General features: G+C 39.0%; 2 protein-coding genes across 4 annotated transcripts in view; one reads left to right on the top strand and one right to left on the bottom strand.

Annotated features, from left to right (window-relative positions):
- LOC126398447 (acetyl-coenzyme A synthetase 2-like, mitochondrial) overlaps positions 1 to 3,917 on the top strand; it is a 19,675-nt gene extending 15,758 nt beyond the window's left edge. The window contains exons 9-14 of the mRNA XM_050057797.1: positions 795 to 907; positions 1,412 to 1,538; positions 1,642 to 1,769; positions 3,083 to 3,146; positions 3,233 to 3,354; positions 3,437 to 3,917. Of these exons, the coding sequence (XP_049913754.1) occupies positions 795 to 907; positions 1,412 to 1,538; positions 1,642 to 1,769; positions 3,083 to 3,146; positions 3,233 to 3,354; positions 3,437 to 3,610 (728 nt within the window). The 3' untranslated portion in view covers positions 3,611 to 3,917. The remainder of the gene's footprint in view (positions 1 to 794; positions 908 to 1,411; positions 1,539 to 1,641; positions 1,770 to 3,082; positions 3,147 to 3,232; positions 3,355 to 3,436) is intronic.
- A 138-nt stretch (positions 3,918 to 4,055) lies between these two features.
- On the bottom strand, positions 4,056 to 20,017 carry abcd4 (ATP-binding cassette, sub-family D (ALD), member 4). 3 transcript variants are annotated; one of them, XM_050057801.1, is made up of 19 exons: positions 19,629 to 20,017; positions 18,013 to 18,131; positions 17,579 to 17,706; positions 14,506 to 14,645; positions 14,215 to 14,331; positions 11,347 to 11,472; positions 10,002 to 10,052; positions 9,626 to 9,720; positions 9,402 to 9,523; positions 7,698 to 7,789; positions 7,490 to 7,579; positions 7,118 to 7,323; positions 6,804 to 6,895; positions 5,840 to 5,876; positions 5,366 to 5,448; positions 5,176 to 5,228; positions 4,997 to 5,073; positions 4,645 to 4,760; positions 4,056 to 4,191 (listed from the first exon to the last, which is right to left on the bottom strand). In XM_050057801.1, the coding sequence occupies exons 1-19, from the start codon at positions 19,667 to 19,669 to the stop codon at positions 4,087 to 4,089; spliced, it is 1,890 nt and encodes a 629-aa protein (XP_049913758.1). In that variant the 5' UTR covers positions 19,670 to 20,017; the 3' UTR covers positions 4,056 to 4,086. The 3 variants fall into 3 exon arrangements, with proteins under 3 accessions (XP_049913758.1, XP_049913759.1, XP_049913760.1); XM_050057802.1 differs by having other exon boundaries at positions 5,366 to 5,415; XM_050057803.1 differs by lacking the exon at positions 19,629 to 20,017 and having other exon boundaries at positions 17,579 to 17,701; positions 18,013 to 18,102.
- Positions 20,018 to 20,544: the final 527 nt, after the last annotated feature.

Raw genomic sequence — 20,544 nt, 5'->3', positions numbered from 1 at the left:
CGTCTCAAATCATGAAAAAACATCATAGTATAGTATGCAGTCTCAAATTATGAAAAAACGTCATAGTATAGTATGTCGTCTCAAATCATGAAAAAACATCATAGTATAGCATGCAGTCTCAAATTATGAAAAAATGTCATGGTATAGCATGTCGTCATAATATGTCAGTCACAGTCATAGTATGCAATAAAAAATGTCCCAAATAAAAAAGTGATCTTTGGAGGACATTATTCCAGAAGTCTAACAGTTGCAGTTGATTTGAACAGGATGTCAGTTTCTAATGCTATTGTGGGATCATCTGTTGTGTCCTACTTTATTATGGTCCCCTCTGCTGTTTCGCAGTCAGATTACCAAGGTCCCAAGGTCCAGGCTAACCTAATTTAATTTAATTTACTTAGTATGGCTGTAATTCTGCAATCTACATCTGTAGCAATGAGAAGGTCTTAAACTAGATTCACAAACTGTCAGTCATTTACATTCTCCTACTGTCCCCTTCATTTCACTTTTTTCCACTCTGCTTCGGTGCATCGTCAGTGCCCTTTAAACAGTCATTTGCAGTCATGTATTTCTTCTCACGTTCCTCTCAATCTGTGTTCCTCATACAGCAATTCTTCTTACCTGTTTCTGAAGATGTACATCCCAAGTGGAAACAAGTGGGATCAGGGATGTCAGGAAAAAAACAACAAAAAAATGACAAACACATTGTTGGTTCTAGTCTTTTTATTGGATTTGTTGACAGTAAAAGAATAAATAACAGCAGCTTTATAATCTGTCTTGTTTTGCTGTGTTCTCAGAGACAGGTGGCATCTGCATCACCCCAAGGCCATCAGACCCAGACGCAGAGATTGTCCCAGGAATGGCTATGAGACCTTTCTTTGGCATTAAGCCCGTGCTTATGGACACTGAGGTGTGGGGTTCATCTCTGTATGTGTGTGTGTGTGTGTGTGTGTGTGTCTGTGTGTGTGTGTAGCATGCCGTCCCTGAAAATGTTGGATGGCTGGGAACGACCCAGAGGGGAGGGTCAGATGAGGATTATAAACTAGTCACCAGCTGGGTCATTTTTGATACCCACCCTGCTCTCACCCGTCAGTCCCGCTGTGTGCGTGCCAAACCTCCTATTAAAAATCTGTCACACTACTTTGTGGCTTTTGAAATGCACAGATTGTGCAGACAGTTGGAGCGGTGACTCTGAGCTCATCTCTGTTCCTCTCCCTTGAACAAAAACACACACAGCATTAAGAGAGCTCCAGTTTTCCCAGGATCTAATGTGACAGTGTATTTTTTAGTCTTGTATAGTTGTTCGATCAGTCTTTGCAACCAGACAATGCTGAATAAGACATGCATTTCTTTTTTGTTGTTGTTGCACTTGCTTCTCTCTAACATTTATCACTGTTTCTTAAACTGTCTTCAGGGAAAAGTGCTGACTTCCAACCACACATCTGGAGCTCTGTGTATAGCTCAGCCTTGGCCTGGTATGGCCCGAACCATTCATAACCACCACCAGAGATTCATTGAGACCTACTGTCTGCCTCATCCTGGTACAGTATGTTGTGGTCAAGATGAAAAACTGTTTCTTTTTATGGTGTTTTTGTGAAGAAATAAACCCTCAGTCTCTACATCTCTCTATATTTGTGCCAATAGGTTATTTCTTTACTGGCGATGGCGCCTATCGCTCCAAGGAGGGGTATTACCAGATCACTGGCCGCCTCGATGATGTCATCAATGTGAGCGGTCACAGGATTGGGACTGCAGAGATAGAGAATGTGGTGGTAAGGTCAATGATTAAGTCTTTGAGCATTGCTTGCTACATTCATAAGAGATGATACAAACTGTAGTTTATTAGCAATGACAGCATTAATCTCTGACAGGAATTTGTTTTAAGTTACAGTAGGTTTATGTGTCTTGTTAAAGTGCCTGACAACGGAAAATTTAGATTTTTTGCGGCTCTATATTATCAAGATATTTTATTTTTTAGCAAAATTGGCATACCTTAAACCACGTTATTAGCATGGCTAATTGGTGACAAAAAGTTCTCAAAATAGCAAATATATCAACAGCTGAAAATGTAAGTTATGAAACTATATTAGAAGTAATAAGAAAAATGTTGACATCTTTGAGCAAACCAACCGCTACACCCTTCTACCCACTTCCACTCCGTTTCCACATTCATGCGGAGGGTCTGCCACATTAAGCGCTGTCCCAAACCAATTGGCAGGGAGTGGAAGTGGGTAATAAAACCCTACAACAGCGAGCATGCATTGATGCTGACCTGCTGTCCATGTGCAATGCCGTATTGTGTTTGTCATAGAAGACACTTCATAGAAATTTGGTTCCATGTGACTATCCTTACAAATTTAATAACTTAAAGCTCAAACTAATACAGATATTTAATTTTGTCTGAACAACTTAAAGCTTACTTTGTATTGAGGATCAAATGTCCCCTTCTTTAGAAAATGGTAGATGTGTTTTTTTGATGGCAAAGAAATTAACAAAATAAAAATGCCACCAATGAAGATTTTGACAAAAATTTTATTTTAATAATTTTAATGACAAAATAACACAGTAACATTCAGGTAAACAATAGCAGCACATACAGTAAAGATCAAATAGGAGTGATAAAAACATATATGAGGAATAAAATGGTTGTTAGCGGTAAAATTGTAAAAGTTTAAATCGTCTTCATGGTTACCAAAAGTTACAACAGTTCCTCTTTCCACCGGAGAAAGGGACATTCGTGCAAAAAAAAAAGTACCTACACATTAATGAAGGGTCCTTCATTCAGCTGTGAAGGTTACGACAGAGTTACACTCCCTGACGGAGGGGGAGTGGGGAGGGTCCAGTAAGGGAAAGGCCAGTAATTTCAGTTTCATTAAAGGGACACTAGTACAATCTTGATTGATAAATAGCACTACAGGTAAGAGGAGCATTTCTTAAGGGGGATTTTGGGTTGAACTGACTCTTTAAAAGTCTTGCGAGGCACTTTCTTCGATAATTAACCAAAGAGACATTCATGTGTTTTAGCACTTTCAAAAAAATGTCCCATAAAGTGTGCAGACGATCCTGATTGTGATTTCTGTAACAGAATCAATGCTCCGCGGTGGCTGAATCTGCCGTCATCGGATACTCACATGACATTAAAGGACAAGGTGAGCAAGAAATCTTTCTTCAGTGTTGTGTGTTAGCAACATTAGCTAAGAACGTCCATCATAGTTAAGACTTCTCTCGTTGTCAGGTGTGTATGCCTTTGTGGTGCTAAAAAAGGACGTGGATGTTCAAGAGGCGGACCTGTCTCGGCAGCTCAATGCTGCCGTATCTAAAAAGATCGCCAAGTACGCCTGTCCCGACGCCATTCAGGTAATTCTGTCTCGCTGACTTTAACTTGTAAACAGACATTTAAGACTAACCTGTACTCAGCCACGTCATGTCATTCTCACAGTTTGCCCGGCGGCTGCCGAAGACACGCTCAGGTAAGATAATGCGCCGGGTGCTGCGGAAAGTGGTGGAGCGAGACGTGAACGAATTGGGTGACCTGAGCACGCTGGATGATCCTGCAGCAGTTCAAGAGATCATTAAAGGTCACCGTGAGCTCTGTAGTAAACAACAACCATGATGATGTGTTTACTGAAAACATTTTCATCTAAAGAGGAAAATGAATGTGATGCTTGTTGCTCTATTTCACTTAATCATCGTATCAAAAATTATTTTAAAGGCCAATATTTTTGTTTTTTATTGTACATGACTTTTTCATGAAATCAAGTAAACAACTCTTTAAAACTGTACGTATAATCCACACATGTACTCTGCTCCTGATAACAGATACAAAGAGCTGAGAGCACTGTGTGTTAAATACAGAATTGCAACTAATATTCCCAATTTGGTGATTGTAAACATAATACAATAAATAAATGTGCAAAGATTTGGTCTTTTTCTGTCCTGATTTGTTGAATTTACTCAGAGCCATCTGAACCATTCATTTGTTAAAGTCTTTGGATCCAGTAGATTTTAGTTGAGCTCTGCTGGAGTGTTGCATGAACACATACAAACCAGATAATTACAGTCCAGGATTTCAAAGAGATGACTCTGCAATCATGTGGCTTCTTCTCTAAGGCTGAGACTACTCCCGCTGCCTCCTTTTAGTTTGGTTAACTCCCACCGGCCTTCTCCACACAGCTTCAACTGGACATCATGGTACTGTGAGAAACAGAGAGACAGAGTTAATATCCTTGGTAGATTTAGATTTTTGAAAAAAGAAAACTGATGTATTAAAAAACCAAGGGCTCCCTACACATTTATACCAAACAAACTTTTCCTTAATATTTTACCATGAGTTTAAGTAGTTTAAAAAGGGTTGGCCTATGTAACAATACAGCAATACATTATTACACACGCACTTCCCAGGCATTTGTGGATAAGAAAAAAGGGAGTGCTTGCTAACCAGCTGCATGTGTCCATTGCCAATAGACGAGACCTGCAGATACAAGTACTTCACAAACACCTTCGGATTTATAAATCTTACAAAAATAATATATATATATGCATATTTTTGTCTTTGTCGGTACACATAGTTTTAGTTGTGAATCTACACAGTTTTATGCGTCTGGCCCCTGGTCAGGGATGTTCAGGACACGTGTGTGTTGAGCCTACCTTCTCCAGGGTGCTGCGGTGTCCCAGACTGACCAAAGTCATACCGAGCTGTTTACAGGTTTTGTACAGTTGTGCTTCTGCCTCCTCTGTCAGAGCACTGGTGGCTTCATCCAACACTGCACCAAAAAAAAGAGAGTAAAAAACACTTGTCTGACAAAGCTCTGGTCTGGGTCACCTCTAACACAGAGGACAGGATGTAAATGTTTTACATCTGAGATGCTAAACTTAGTGTTAAATCAAAGACAGTGGGCGAGGCTGGCTCCTCTGAAACTTCTGTGTCAGAATCACTTAAAGTCTTGTTTTATCAGATGAATCATTCATGAATACAGAACAGAAATCCAGAGCTACACACCTGCATATGCAGGCTGCAGGTAGAAGAGGCGTGCAAAGCAGAGACGCTGCATTTCACCTGGAGACAGAACATCGTACCTGCAGAGAAAAACTACTTCAGCATCTGCATTGCTCCGTGGCACATCTGAAGAATACATACATTTACTGTTTCACTTTGTCTTTGTTTGTATTTTCTCTTACCAGTTCCAGTCCACCTTTTCATCCAACCCGCCTGTCCGCTTCAGGAGGCTGGACTGGACCACAGATAGAAGTTTGACATAAGATCAGTGTTCAAATTCAGAATCGTTAAGTGAAATATTTAACGTGAATAAACAATTCTGTAAAAACAAATTGAGGATTTTAGTTTAAATAGAAGGATAAAGTCACTCACCACTCCAGCTAGTTCCAGGAACTGTATGATTCTGTCATCGTCCACTGACCCTGGAGAGAGGACACTCACATTATGAGTATCACCTACACAAATTAATTATTTCAGTCAATACAGAAGGCAGCATCAAGACAGAGTTACACATGAAAACAAAACCCAAGTATAGATTATGTACCTAAACACAGTCATCTTGATGTGATCTCATCATTATTGTGGTAATAAATGAGCTGCCTAATTCAAAGAACATACTGCTGTCAGGAAACATCTGAAACAACATGTTTCTTGGCTTTTAATGTATTAATTATGCATCTATCAACTGCATGTCTGAATGACGCGTTTACTTATGAGCTTTTTGTGTTTTGTTTTTTTTGTTGTTGCCAGAACTAATTGTGATCAAATGAATTAACATGTATAGCCTTTGACTGAACTGTATATTTAAGTGTTAAACAGTGCAAGATTCAGAGTGAAGTCTGATACCTGATGCAGGGTAAATATCCTTCAGTGGGTAGATCACCTGTTGGAGAGGAGAGTTCCAGTTCAGTTAGTTAATTTTTGTAGATTTCAGCACTTTGGTAAACTTGCAACAGGCATCTAGACATTTATGATTTAAAGAAATACAATTATTCACCCAGTGTTACCCTGAAAACTTTGTTTCTCTCGCATTCCTCCACAATGAACAAAGAATTCAAAATCATTCTTGATGAACTGAAGTAAAAGGGTTCGCATTTCAAAACATCAGCTTAAATCACACTCAGAGGCAGCTATGGGTATCAGCATGCACTGCTGCTAAAAAGATGTTGGCAGTTAGGTGGAAGCCACCACACAGTCTTTCTATTTTGCAGTGGAAAAACTCCTCAACAGAGATTTTATCTGTGGAGCTCTCTGTTGCTAGGATGAAGGGGGCAGGTTACATCATGCTTGAGGCTCAGGAAGGAGGCACTCAGTTCAGCTAGCTTTTACCCAATAGTGCACGTTTAAGAAACTTTATACATGTATAGTTGAATTTAGAGAAAGACTCATAGGGATGGGGGAAGGTCAGGGTAGAGGAATGATCAGAAGGTACAGGTGTGTATGCTGTGTTATTTCTTTGTGTCTGTTTCTGTCTTTGTCATAACAGTAGAGCTGTGTTATTATGAGGTACCTCCCCAACACATGCTTTTTTTCCGCTAAAACATTACTATTTAAAAAACTTCTACATACGAGTAGTGCGCCTGTGTGAGCACACGCATTTCTAATACGCAGAAGTGTTTTACAGTTTTAGCAAAAATACAAGTATATGGCAGGTACTGAGCATTTAACTGGACAAATATAACTTGGATTATACTGCATGAGTTGTGAGAGTTGTGGATGAGTAACTGATATACAAATGATCATTTTGTGGGTGAAGTATTCCTTGAACATGTTACAGGCTCTATAGAGGAACAACAGATGAAAAACTGACCTGTTCGCGCAGTGTGCCGTCTGTCAGGTAAGGTTTCTGTGGCAGGAAGAGGGTTCCTCTGGGCCCGAAACATGTCGTCATCTGCACAAAACCTGAGAAGACGGGAGACAGTTGATAGGAGGCTACTGATGTATGCAGATATCTTTTGTAGTCCATTTTGTCACATTATTTTTGGTGTAAAAATATGAACAATAACAACAAAAAGTGCTATGTTCTGACTATACTTCTATTCTTATTATTATTACAGCCTAAACTTAAGCTCTTCTCTCACATTATCATGGATTTAAATTAATCAAACAACATCCTTTTCTCACCACTATGTGCCTCCCACAGTCGGTTAAGGACCCTCAGTAGCGACGTCTTGCCGGTGCCTGTGTTCCCCACTACCAGCAGATGTGTCCCCTGGCTGATTTTCAGACTCAGATCCTCCACCAGCAGCTCCTCTGAGTATGGAGATTTGTAAGAAAGATGGTCCAGGATGAAGGCAGTGTCTGCTGGGCCTGCGTGGACGTTGAAGTCACTGTGTGGGGAAATTAAATAAAAAACAAAGAACACGTGGAGGCTGAAATGTTTTGTTACAAAGACTTTATTTTCATGTGTGTACTCTGCTAACATGCAGGGAGTTGCTTAAATCTTCGCTTATACTTTTTTGCAGCAGAAATTAATGTAAAACTGCTCACACAAACCTGTCAAAGTCGTAGCTTTCCCCTGATGCTGGGTCATAGTCACACTGCTTGCGTAGGATGTCATCCATCACCTCCCTCAACTCCCCAATCCTGACCACAACACATACACACACACACAGGCTCAGTGATAGAAAGTCGGGTGGCATGCACAAACGCTGCTGTCATCGTCTGTCCTCCAGGAAGTGATCTTAAGTATGCAGTGTGATACCTGTGGGTGTATCCAGCCACATCTGACAGAGTGGTTGACAGGTCTATTAGCTGTGTGAAGCCATTTATCAAGTAGATGCACACAAAGGCGTTCTGAATATGAACAAGGAGAGAGAGAACCAGAGCACAGAGTGAATAAGAGACATTATTAAAAGAAGAAAGTGAACACAGAACAAACAAGGCTCATTGGACGACAGCATGACAAGAAGAATTTAATGATGATAAAACTAATACGTGCTTGTCTACATGTGGTGGAAACAGTTTTGAAGCGACAATAATACAAGTTAGAAGTGAGAACTCTGTCTAACAACAGGCATTGAGCTCAGCATGAATGTTTTATCAGGAGAGAAAGCTTTTGCTGCCACCTAGTGGTGAAATTAGCAACACATCACATTCAGCCAGCTATTCTGTGATGGCAGGACTTTCAAACCCTCTGCCATCTCTCAACTAAACTTTGTGAGGAAAAGGTAAAACAAGCTCAAACTGTCATCCATTCAAGGTCAAAATTTTAACGTTGTTATGACTTTATAACTGTATTCGCAATTTAACTTATTTTTAAAGTGAATAATCTTTGTCCACTCATGTCTGCCTTTCATTACTTCCACCAAGGAGGTTATGTTTTTGGTAGATGTTGGTTGTTTGTCGGCAGGATTACGGAAAACAGGACCAATTTTCATGAAAACTGGTGGAAGGGTGTTGCAGGAGATAAGGAAGAACCCATTAAATTTTGGGGCAGATTAGTATCACAGGGTGGATACACTAATTGTTTTTTTTCACTTTCCTTAACACTTGGATAGGGCATTTGGCCTTGGCAGGATAAATTCCATACATCTTGAAGGGATGGAATACCATAGAGACCATATTTTGTGTCTTAAATATAGTGGTGCAATGAAGGATGTTTATACTTAAAGTGGCCAAAGTTGTGTAGAAGTAAACCCTGTAAGCAAAAACCTCAGGCTTCAGACCATTCTGAATACTTTGTTTTCAACATTTTTTCTACTTTGTCAACAGCAAAACATCATAGTGTGTTGAATTTCATTATATGATCATCTGCTCCAGGCATGCTACTGCAAATGTATACATTAGGTACACTACTACATGTAGCTACATGCTAATGGAGCATGTATACTTGGTTGCTGATGTTAATTTCTCCCAATTTCAGATCATATTCCTACTGGAACATGCCCCAATGTGTTTAGAAGCTTTTATTAGCAATATTTGACTGTAAAAAGTGTAACTATACTCCATTACAGTCATTCTTTGGCTGCAATGACAGTGCAGAGATGCGGAGATATAGAGTACCTATAAATGCTAACCAATTAGAGCAGACTGGGCTTTTTTTGGGAGGGCAGCTTAAAAACACAGGGCACAAAACAAAGCTTTCTAAAGGCGATTACAGGTCTTCCAGCACAGTGTTTTTGGCCATTAAAGCATGTAAATGTGTTCCAGTAGAGGCATTATATACAAGTATGAACCTGAAGATGACAGGTCTTCTTTAAAATCCAGTTGGTGGCAGTACAGTTCAGTTGTGCCTAAACTTAGCCAACCATAGAAATTCAATAACTTCATATCAAAATTCACATTCATGAGTACCAGTAATTCTTTGGGCTAGTCTGCACATGTAGCTACTCAAACTTCATACAAAGAGTTGTATTTCTTATGAACTACAAGATGTGTAGAGTAGGGACAGGAAACAAAAGCTTACCTTGCTGATGAGTGCACTGAGCTCACCAGGAGTGAGACCATCGTAGATACCAGTGAAGATGGGAATGGCGATTATAATGTAGCTGAGGAAACCTCCAAGGTAGTCAAAGGTGTTTACCCCGACTGAGAGAGGAAGGGTCAGAGGTTAACAAGTTTAATCAAAGCAATCAGTGAAACATATGAGTCAGTGAGTGGGAGGCAGTGTACACTGTAGGATGTTCTTACTATAAAGCCAGAGCTCTTTGTTTATTAGACTCTTCTGAGTTAGTAACAGAGCCTGCAGCCTGCGGTTGGTCCTCATGTGCTCCACTTTACCGGCTCTAAAAACAGAGACAGACAGTTTTTCCAGCCTGCTTTAACTCTGTAAAAAACAAACAAACTCTGTAACTCTGTAAACAATATGATTTGGTGTGCCAGAACGATTCAGTGCCAGGTATTGTATTTTTCTTTTTAATCACACATCCAGTGCAGTTTCTTTGGAAGTTACAAGCTATCATTGTCTAAACTTTCAGGAAATATTTTTATATTCATTTGAGGAATCTCTGCAGGCATCATTCGTGCACAAGACGACCCTGGTATATAAATCGTGTTTGTGCCTCACCTGTAAAAAGCTGCAGATTCTGCGTTGACACGGATCTGCATGTGCTTGAATCTGGAGACACAAAAACATTATTCAATTTCAAGCAATGCAATTTAAGATTTAATACAATTTGCATTTCACTGTTCCCCTATCAACACCAAATTAAATAGCTTTAAAGAGGACACCACCTAAAATAAGAATTCCACTATGTTATTTTCATGGCCTCCAAGAGTTCAATCAATGTTTGTGAACATGAGCTACTCTCTCTCAAGGCCAGATACCAGAGAAATAACCCTGAAATCCATTGCAAGTCAGAAGTCAATCATTTCAAGTGTGTACTCCTAACACAAAACAAAGAAATACTTTGCACATCTATCTCCAAACAGGTGCGTACGAGAGAGACGAGAAGAATAAAACTTGTAGAAAAGACTCTCGCTCACTGTCGAACTTGCAAAAATAATGATTGGTGATTATTATGTGCAGGTATTGTGGGCTTCTAGGAATGATGTGGGAATAAGACGGTAAATGTGATGTTTTTGATGCTGTGATTGTGTTCATTGTAATGAAGCGTGTTGCATGTTTTGTGTTGGACCCCCTCGTAAATGACATGGTTAGTCTCAAGGGGCTATCTGCTAATAAACCTTTCATATGCGTTTATGTTGGCGAACCCAGGCTAGATGGATCTTGCCCAAGTTTCCGACTTGGAAGTCAGACTTGGATGACTGTTCCATTGCACTTGTCCGCTCTGAGAACAATATATTGGTGTTGGTGTGAATATGAGCCTGATTTTGATGCTTTCTTTTTTAAAACCAAATGAGCTCTATACTATTGTAGTGCTCTCAGCTCTGAAACAGAAAATGTAAACATAAACTAAGAACATTCCCCTCAGTGCTCTCAGTGTCATGTACAACATCTTTTCCATTTCATTGTTTATAGAGCAGCTCCAGACTTCATACTTGATGACAAAGCAGTCTGTCTTTTGGATTTAGGAGAGAGTTGTTTGTGGTTACTAATATTATATTTTAGGACATTAGACCATAGGACTAACATGTCTGAATTTTGAAAATGGGTGCAGTTACACTTTTAACTTGTGACAGTTAGATTGCTTTACAATTCCTCTTTTAACAGCTGACACACGTCCTGTGTTATTTCCTCAGACGCAAAAGGCACTGGGCCAAAGTCTACAGACACTTCCTCTTAACAAAGGACTGCTTTCCTTAAAAATAAACACTGAAGTGATTTGCATCAAATTAAACTGCAGAAACACCCAACTATTTTCTGTAAGTTCTGGGAAAAAACTTAAGTTCAGTCCTGCTTTGCTCATCTGTTTGTGCTTTTGTCACTTCATACAACACAACTTACATACCTGAAGTCTCCCTCCAGTTTTTCCTGTTCAAACAGAGTCGACACAATCGGCCCCATGAGGATTTTATTGGCAATGGTCCCAACGACAAAGTAGCCAAAGATACTCACAGGACCGATCCAACCGGTGCTGCAAAACAAAGCACCTTTATTTATACACCTCTTTTCAAAACACAAAGGCAATTCAGAGTTCTTTACCTAAGGCATTAAAACAACTTGACGCAGACAGTGAGAGGGAAAATACATTAAAACAGAATAAATGTGAATAAAATCAAACAGTCAAAGTATACAAAATATAATACTCAGAGAAATAACACTTACAGTGTCATTTTGCTGCAGTTACAGCCCAAACATAGAGCCTCACTTTTTACAAAATACAATGGAAAACTTTTAGACTCCATTTAAACAGGTTTAGAGTTGCAGCAGACCTTTCGAGCTGGAACAGACACATGCAAAATATGTCCGTCATCTGTTAAGAGTCACTGACAACAGTTGGACTTGTACTGTTCAACCTGGACCCTATTTTTGCACGTGTTTGTGTTTAAGTGACAAATGGGGACAACATCTTGGTCCAGTATTGAGCAACGGGACTGCAGCCAGCAGTTTAATAACAAGATGCAATGTGACCACTTGGGTATTTCTGTACCGTCAATTTACATCAGTTTAAAGTGCTTGGTTTGCCACTGACAGATTGTTAGTCTAAGTGTCTGACAACATTATGGAAAGGGTCCCTACAGAGATAGATCTTTTTGTTAAAGAGTAAGATCCTTTACGTTTAACCAGAAACAGCCCTGAAATTGCTATCGCCAAACCCTCCAGACTCCATTAAAATAAATTGCAATTTTATCACTGTCAAACACACTTCATTCAAAATCGACAGAAACAAAATATGACTCACAAAAACCATCTTGGTTCGTCCTCCACTGTTCCAACAATCGCCAGCTCTGGTTTGGTTAAAATAAACCCTGACTTCACCCAGTTACATGTGAAAATATGCTGACTCTCTACACGCTTAAATGACTGTTTATTTAAATGGAGTCTGGTAGGTTTTGCTATAGCGCTTTGAGGACTGTTCCTGGTGAAACAGAAAGGATCTTACTCTTTAACAAAAAGGTCTATCTCTGTAGGGATCCTTTCCATAATGATGACAGACACTTGGAATAATAATCTGAGCCTGTCAGTGGCAAAAACAAACACTTTTAGTGGACGTACATTGGTGGTGTGCGCATGCCCGGAGCCTGTTTCAGCCTGTTTTGCTGCTGCCAGCTGCAGCGCTCTTGCTCAATATTGGACCAATTTCAAACACTGTTGTTCCCATTAGTCACTTAGATACAAAAACATGGGAAAATAGGGTCCACGTTCAAATTTACAGAAGTTACCCTTTAACACACCACAGACAAAGAGCACATGAGATGACTAAAATTTATATATATAAAAAGGGAAGTCTTTATTTGCAACAACTTTCTAATTAATCTCTCATTCTTTTTTTGAGTTAGTGTGCGTCTCTCAAGCACAAATACAGACAAATCAGGGTCCGACATTAAGGTTTTTTCCTACTTGCTCTGCCGGGCAAGTACTTCTCAAATCTACTTGCCCCATCTAAATTCTTACTTGCCCTGCCTAAGTGTTCTTTTTCTGGCTGTGTGGTGCATATTTTCACTCATGACTTATATCTTATGTCAGCAGAGACGCTCAGCCAATGGAGGCAACAGCACATAAAAAAGCAGCACACTGCAGCTGGCCCCTCCGAGGACAGAAACAGGAGAGGAAATACACGATTACAGGCCTGGAATTAAGATATTTTTAGGGCAAGGCCACTTTGGCCTTTGATAAATACAAATTTATAGGGGCATCACGGCAAAAATGTGGGGCACCAAGGCCAAAACCAATGGCGCAATAACAATATGTGCTAACTACATGGAATGAAGACAAAACAATATATGTGTTGAAAAACAGTACTGAGTTTATTAAAACTGGGTGTGCATGACTGGGGATATATCTCGTTTCTTGTTGTTTTGATTCATGTCCCTTATTTTTTAAGTCTTTGAAATCTCTTTATTCTTTTGTTATCTCCCAGTTATTAAGAAATTATTATAAGAAGAAGATTCTTTATTGTCCTTTCTCAGCACATGGCATACATTGAAATGAAATTTGAACTCTGCATTTGACCCATCCTACTGTATACACTAGGAGCAGTGGGCAGCCGCAGTGCAGCGTCCGGGGACCAACTCCAGTTCTTTTGCCAATGCCAGTGGTCAGGGTCACTGACAGGAGTATTCACCTAACATAGCCTACATATCTTTAATTATATAATTATTTATATGTCTCTATGTATATTTTTAGATAAATCCCCAATATTTTATTTGACTTTACAAAAATCCTCTTCCTTCATTTAATCTAACAATGTTTATTGTATTGTATTTAATGTATTAATTCTCTACAGGATCTTGTATGTTCTTTAATGTGTGTTCAATTTATTAAAAAAACACAACAACAACAAAAAAACGTTTTGGTGAACCCTGCAGCAAAATGAGCCCTCTTCCTCAGAGAGGATCTTTGCCTCCCAGTTTGTTCCTGGCGGCAGAGCAGAGTGAACTGTCTTTCTATCAGAGATCTTTGTCCCATGAGAGCAGGCACTAAGCTGCTCTCCGTGTCCGCAGTGTAAACAGCTTTCGCTGGCGATTTGACAGTCACTAGAAGCACATTATGACCCTTTGTAAAAGTTTCTGTGTGGTACCTGTGTTGTTAATGTCGGACCCTGCAAATGTGGCTGTAATAATGTGATACCATAACAGAGAACAGTGTGTGAACAATGATGTTACATGAGTTTGGGTCTGACAAAATAAGTCGCAACAGTACTCTACAAACTCACCTCTGAAAGCAGTGGTAGGTGTAGTAAGCCAGTGTGAATGGTGACACAATCAAACGACTAGCCATGGTGCTCATCTGCTTACACAACCTCTCTGCGTCCTGACTGATTCGCTGGTCTCTGCAAGTTACACAGAAAGAAACAAAGAAAAAATGGCAATGTTTAATCACCTAACATAAAAACATTCAGATGCTGGATTTGTTGATAAATGTTGATGAACTGAAATTGCATTTGTGTCAACGTACTTTAAAAAGGCATTGGTGAGACTACAAATAGAAAACCATTAAAGCTTACGGGTTGTCTATATCCTCTCTGAGTACATTGAGTGTGTAATAGACTCGGCCCTGGAAGTAGGACGTGTGGAGGCTCTCAGTTAGCGTCTTTCTCCAGCTAACATACATCTGATTGCAAATGTACTGGTCGATACTTTTCAGCTGGAAGAGGGAGAGAGGAACAGAGAGAGAGAGAAATTGTCTATTAGACAATACAGTAACACAGACAATAAACTGTAAGTATATGATGATCTCTATGAGACTAACAAGAGTAACCATCAAATGATTTCTCATATTTTGGAAGAAGCCTGTTACAGCTGTTTGTTTATAAAGGATTGTGTTAAAAAGCTGTATGTAGAGCATCCTCATAATAAACTCATTATCATGATGTGTTGAGGTTCAAAATCCAGGTATCAAGATCATGTGTGTAGACTGTGAAATGAATATGTCAGGCTGCCCTGACCTTGGAAAGTTGCCACTGTCTATTACAACAGCAATCCAAAATCAAACATGATGTCATACACTAAGATATAGGAAACTATCCATTTGATTTATTATTAGTTTTAGCACACATTCAAATATGTATCTAGGCAGATAATGTACAGTATTGGGAACACAGGCTTTGTCCCAATTATGACAGCAATGTTGTACTCCAATAATAATTAATTTGTCTTTAGTCAACTTCCTCATATAGTCTAAAAAAGAAGGAAGGGTCATTGCGTCAATGACAGCATTCAAGTTTTGCAGTGGTGCCCAACTTTGGTGCCACTTGTATTGAAGTAACACATTATATTTGCACCGTTTCAGCTGTGACTGAAATCTGTTTCACCACATAAAAAACCCAACACATCATGTGATGCTGACTGATGTTTTTATATAAATGTGCATGGTATTAAGTTCCTGCCAGTACGCCTGTCTGACCAACTGCGAGAAGTGCCGCTGATTGTGAGCACACCTACTGTCACACACCGCTGTCTCTGGAGAGAATTTATTTGATGTGTACTTTGATTTTTCTGATTTGCCCATGTCCCATCCGCTAACATGGTTTGAGATGACACTTTTGGGGAGCTGTCATGTCGTCTGTCTTTATCTTTTTAAGTGTATGAGCAGAAGTGGTATTTTTGTATTCTTCCTCAGTTACTGGTTTAAAAAGCTGTGGCACTAAAGCCCTTTTATTCCAGGATAGCTGCATCCCGACACATCACCAAATGTGGCCTGACTGCAGTTATAACCAGCTCAATTTATCAAAAGCTCTGATTTTAAAAGGTTGGAGTCAAATATTTGTTCTGTCAGAGTTCAGTAAATTTTCTTTTTTTATTGGGGTTTTCAAAGTTAAACAAACAGTGGCAGTAATATAAAAGTGGAAACAGACTTTCTAGAAGGGGAAGGACTTAGTGCATCTTTCTTACAGTTGGCTATAAAGGGTTGCCAAACCTGGTAGAGGTTGTTTTTATACCCTCTTATGGAGAATTCAAACTTTTCCAAATGCAGGCGATGCATCACATCCTTCACGAGGGCAGAATGGGCAGGATCTCGTGTTTGCTTTTAATTTAAGAATATGAATCTACGTGTTAGTAGGGTTACAAATAATATTGTGTTACACTGGGAGGTGGTGATTGCCCACAACGGTCGCACGCTGGAGTAATATTTGGATACATTTCACAGAGCTTATCCAGTAAATATCCTTAAAGCAAACTAGGACTTCATCGTATATGCTGCATGCCTTGTTGTTTCCTTCAGTGAATAACATTCATACTAGTCATTTAGTCTGTATTATTAGCTAACACACACGAGTCATGACAACGATTAAGGTAAAGAGTCTGTTATATTTGCTATCATTCACCAACACCGCAGCCCCATCTGTTTCCTTCACAAGGATTATTTCTTACTGACATTAATTGTTTTATCTCCTCTTTAATGTAGGATGTCTTCTTTTAAATCAATGCTGAAGACTTATCTGTTTATCGCTGCCTTTTATTAAATCAAATATTTATTCATTTCTTACACTGCACTGTAATTTTCATCATCCAAATACTTTATTGATTTTAACTGCACTGTAACCTTTATTTCTTTATTTTATACCTGTTTTATTGCATTTTAACTTTTTACTTTCTATTCTCTAGTTCTTTAATGAATTGCTTTTAAATGTTCTTTTATACTGTGTTTCTATTGCACCTTGTCTAGATGTTTACGTAGAGCACTTTGATTTGCTTTGTTGCTGAAATGTGCTATATAAATATACTTGCCTTAGTTTTTGATAATCAAATACATCTATAAGAACACCTGCTGTTAGGAGAAAACCAATGTACGTTCATGCCAGGGTTGGAAATTTACTTTTTTGTCTACCTGGTACTGTGCCTGCTCAATTTCAAAATCTACCAGCCATTCAATAGATAACCATTGTTTTTTTTGGCTGGTGAGTGAAGCAAATCTTACAGCCGCTTGCATATTTTACCAGCATTTAGCTGGTTTCTGGTGCTAATTTCAAACCCTGGTTCACATGCTACACAGTGATGTAATGACCCTTCCTTATTTTTTAGTTTCCTTGGTGTAATATCCAGTACATAAATAAAACTATGCTCATATTTTTAGAGATAAGTTACTGCTCATAACATACTTTACTTTATGGTAATACACACAAACAGAAAAAGTCAAACAAACACCTACATTAAAGTGAGATTTTTTCAAGAAGATGGTTTGATTAAGAATAAACCTTTTTATCAATAATCTCTGTGGAGTTATTGAGTAAAAATCTGTGTGATGAAGCAGTAACTATAAAGTAAATTAAAGTACAGGCACTTTTAAACAATCTCACAAGTCTGCAGACCAATCAGAAGCAGAGAGCTGGGCACAAAGGAAAATGATAAGAGTGACTTTCTTTTTTGGTACTTTTGGGATTCTCTGGCTATTATTAACAGCAGCTAGGTCAACTCTTGTCATCCCACACAGCTCTTTTTTTAATTAAATGTTTATTTGTCCAAATCTCTAGAGGAAGGCAATGTTCTATAAGAGCCAACATAAACAAAAGAGACATAAACAAAAAACAAGAGCAAAATGACAGCAGACCAAAAACCCCCACAGCTTCTTCAACTTACTGTGGAGTTGAGCAAGATGAGCACCATAGCTGTGCCCACCAGACTCTTGAAGCCGGAGTAATCTTGGTCTGCCAGCACATTGTAGAAGTGGCTGGGGAGGACGCCCACTTGGTAAATGATCAGCTGCTCTGAGAGCAGAAAAAAGATGTGTTAGCGCATTGTTGGGGCAATAGACTCGTAAAGAATGTGGGGGAATCAGGAAACCTTTGAGATGACCTTTGAGCTTAAGGTCAGCAAGAAATGACATTGTATGCAGTATAGTGTTATCTGAGAGTAGTTTTACAATGCCACAACATGCATTGTAGTCTCGTGATGAGGCTTCATGTGAGAGACATTTACAGTCGTTTGATAGCTAGCTTGATCTTACTGTGATAATTGATTTCTCCTTTTGCTTATTACACTTCTCCTCCTGCACAAAGAGCCCCAGCAGTTACCTGTCAGAGTGACAGCAAGCAGCGTCCCGAACATCAGCACACTTTGACTGGTCCATGATGGGAACAGGACCTTCTGGATGCCGCAGAACCTCTCGACAAACTTCCAGTCTAATTTTAGTCTGAGGTCATGCACAGCAAGGGACATAAAAATTGTATTAGAACATTACAAATGTATGAACTCACACCCTGTGGCCACATACATGAAATGCCCAATTTTGTCATGAGGAAATGACTGCATTATGTTGCATCTGTCACTTGCACCATCTTTCCTAATACAGCAATACCAGGATTTAAACTGGTTGCTGAAAACTGACCTGCAAACACAATATTTTACTATACTTTAATATTATCTTGAATGTACAGCCTTTAACTGTGAACTTGTGTATGATCTGATGGCAGTGAAGATTAATTACAAAATAAAATATCAGAGAAAATAATGAGGTAAGTTGAATCAGCAGAGGGATAACAGAAAATATTGCTGTTAAAGGGGAACACCACCTAAATTAAAATATTCAATATGTTATTTTAATGGGCTGGGAAAGCCAATCAATATTTGTGATAATGAGCTACTCTCTCTCAATGACAGAAACCAAGATGTAAGTCTCAAACTTGTGATGTCACAGGGTATAAAGTCTGGAGCTGCTCCACAGAAATTGGTTTTGTGAACCCACATGTTGCTTTCTTTTTTATACCCAAATGAACTTCATTCTTTTGTAGTGTTCATAGCTGTGAAACAGAAATGTGCCCACATTAGGAACACTACCAAGGGATGTAGAATATAATGACCGGACATCATTACTGATCATCCCTCTTTAATTGCAAAGAAGATGATCACAATATCCTGGCTAAGGCTGCAGCCCCCCACAGTAACTCAATGGAGGGAGAAAATTAATTTTAAGTATGGAAAATATATCTGCTAGACTGCAGTTTAAAACAGATATATTTCAGACTAAATGGGCACCTGTTATGTCATACTTTTTTAAAATGATGTTATCTACTGGACTCTTTGACCTCCCATTTAGATATTTTTAGTATTAATTTATAGTTCACCTTTTTGGTCACTGTTTACTCTGTACAATGTACACGTTCTGTCCTTCTGTGTGCTCTTTTTTTGTAAGGAAAAACCTCAGGTGTATTTTCCTTACACCTGAGGATGGAGGGAATCAAAAAATGGACATTGTGAAGATCCCAAGCTCCCCAGACTCTTTTACAAGACATTTGTGCATGGGCTGTGTGTGTGAACATAATGACTGCACTGTGAGACTGCTGACAATAAAAAGAAGCTCACAAAATAAAAAGAAATGTACCCATATACTCATAACATCCTCTGGGTGATCTCAGTGTCATCTACAACATCCTTCCCAATTCATTGTCTATGGAGCAGCTGCAGACCTTTTACTTGAAGACATCACGAATTTGAGATTCAACACTCTAGCTTTTGGATTTGGAAGAGTTGTTCATGTTTACTTATATTTTTGGACTGTCTTAAACCATAGGAATTACATGTATGAATGTTGAAAATGGGCATAGTTCCCCTTTAAGGTAACACTGACATCGCCACACACTGAACATCTCCATCAGTTCCCCGTGTAGTGTAACGTTAGCCTCAGTCTTACCGTTTTGTCCCTCTTCCATTTGACTTTTCCAAACGAGGCATCTGCACTGGCCGACACGGGACTTAAATTTTTACGAGATAAAACTTACTTCTCATGTGTTTTACGGAGTCCACGTAACGTGGAGCGAATTTTAACTAGCTAACAAGCTAACTGTGGACTAACCAACGTCTACAGCAGCCAAACAGTAACTTTACAACGGCTAACACAAACGTTAGCTAACAGTTACAACGGTTAACGACAACACTAACGGACAAACTTATAAAATGATTCGAACGAACAACCGTCTTCATTACGAGTCACGACCGCATTAATTTGCTTAAATGTTTGGCATGGTCTCACCGACGCCTACCTTGCTACCCGGCTGTGCACTGAAGTTGAAGGTGTTTGTTTTTAGTAGGTGAAAGCAAAACACCGCATTTCCGGTTTAGTGTCCACCGATATTTCAAAATAAAAGGTTTCATGGCTTTTTTTGGAATCAGTCACTCTAGAAAAACACAAAAATACCACTTTTGCTCATATACTTAAATGAAACCCCCCTTCATGGCGAAAATCTTTTTACAAGCTTATTAAAAAAAAAGTAACAAACTATACTATAAGCTATACAAAATAGACTTCCTCTCTTAAAGGTGAACTACGCCCATTTTCAAAATTCATACGTGTAGATCATGTGGTCTAACACAGTCCAAAAATATTAGTAAACATGAACAACTCTCCTAAATCCCAAAACTAGAGGGCTAAATCTCAAATTCGTGACGTCATCAAGTATACAGTCTGGAGGTGCTCACAATGAACAGGGAAAGATGTTCTAGATGACACTGAGAGCACCAAGGGAAATGAGTAGATGGGTATAGGTTTTTTTGTTTCATAACTACAAACACTACGATGAAAAAAAAAAAGTTACTTTTGGGTATTAAAA

Source organism: Epinephelus moara, chromosome 12 (assembly GCF_006386435.1).
Source record: "Epinephelus moara isolate mb chromosome 12, YSFRI_EMoa_1.0, whole genome shotgun sequence".
NCBI classification, from domain to species: Eukaryota; Metazoa; Chordata; class Actinopteri; order Perciformes; family Serranidae; genus Epinephelus; species Epinephelus moara.
Note: the sequence above shows the minus strand (reverse complement) of the source record. Positions and strands in the feature narration are given on the sequence as shown.

Excerpts from the sequence above, each read along its gene's own strand:
- abcd4 (XM_050057801.1), bottom strand. The coding sequence starts at position 19,669 with ATGCCTCGTTTGGAAAAGTCAAATGGAAGAGGGACAAAACG. Across the intron at positions 5,877-6,803 it reads ACGGCACACTGCGCGAACAG|GTGATCTACCCACTGAAGGA; the intron begins GTCAGTTTTTCA and ends CCTCTCCAACAG. Across the intron at positions 4,761-4,996 it reads CCTGCAGCCTGCATATGCAG|TGTTGGATGAAGCCACCAGT; the intron begins GTGTGTAGCTCT and ends TTTTTGGTGCAG.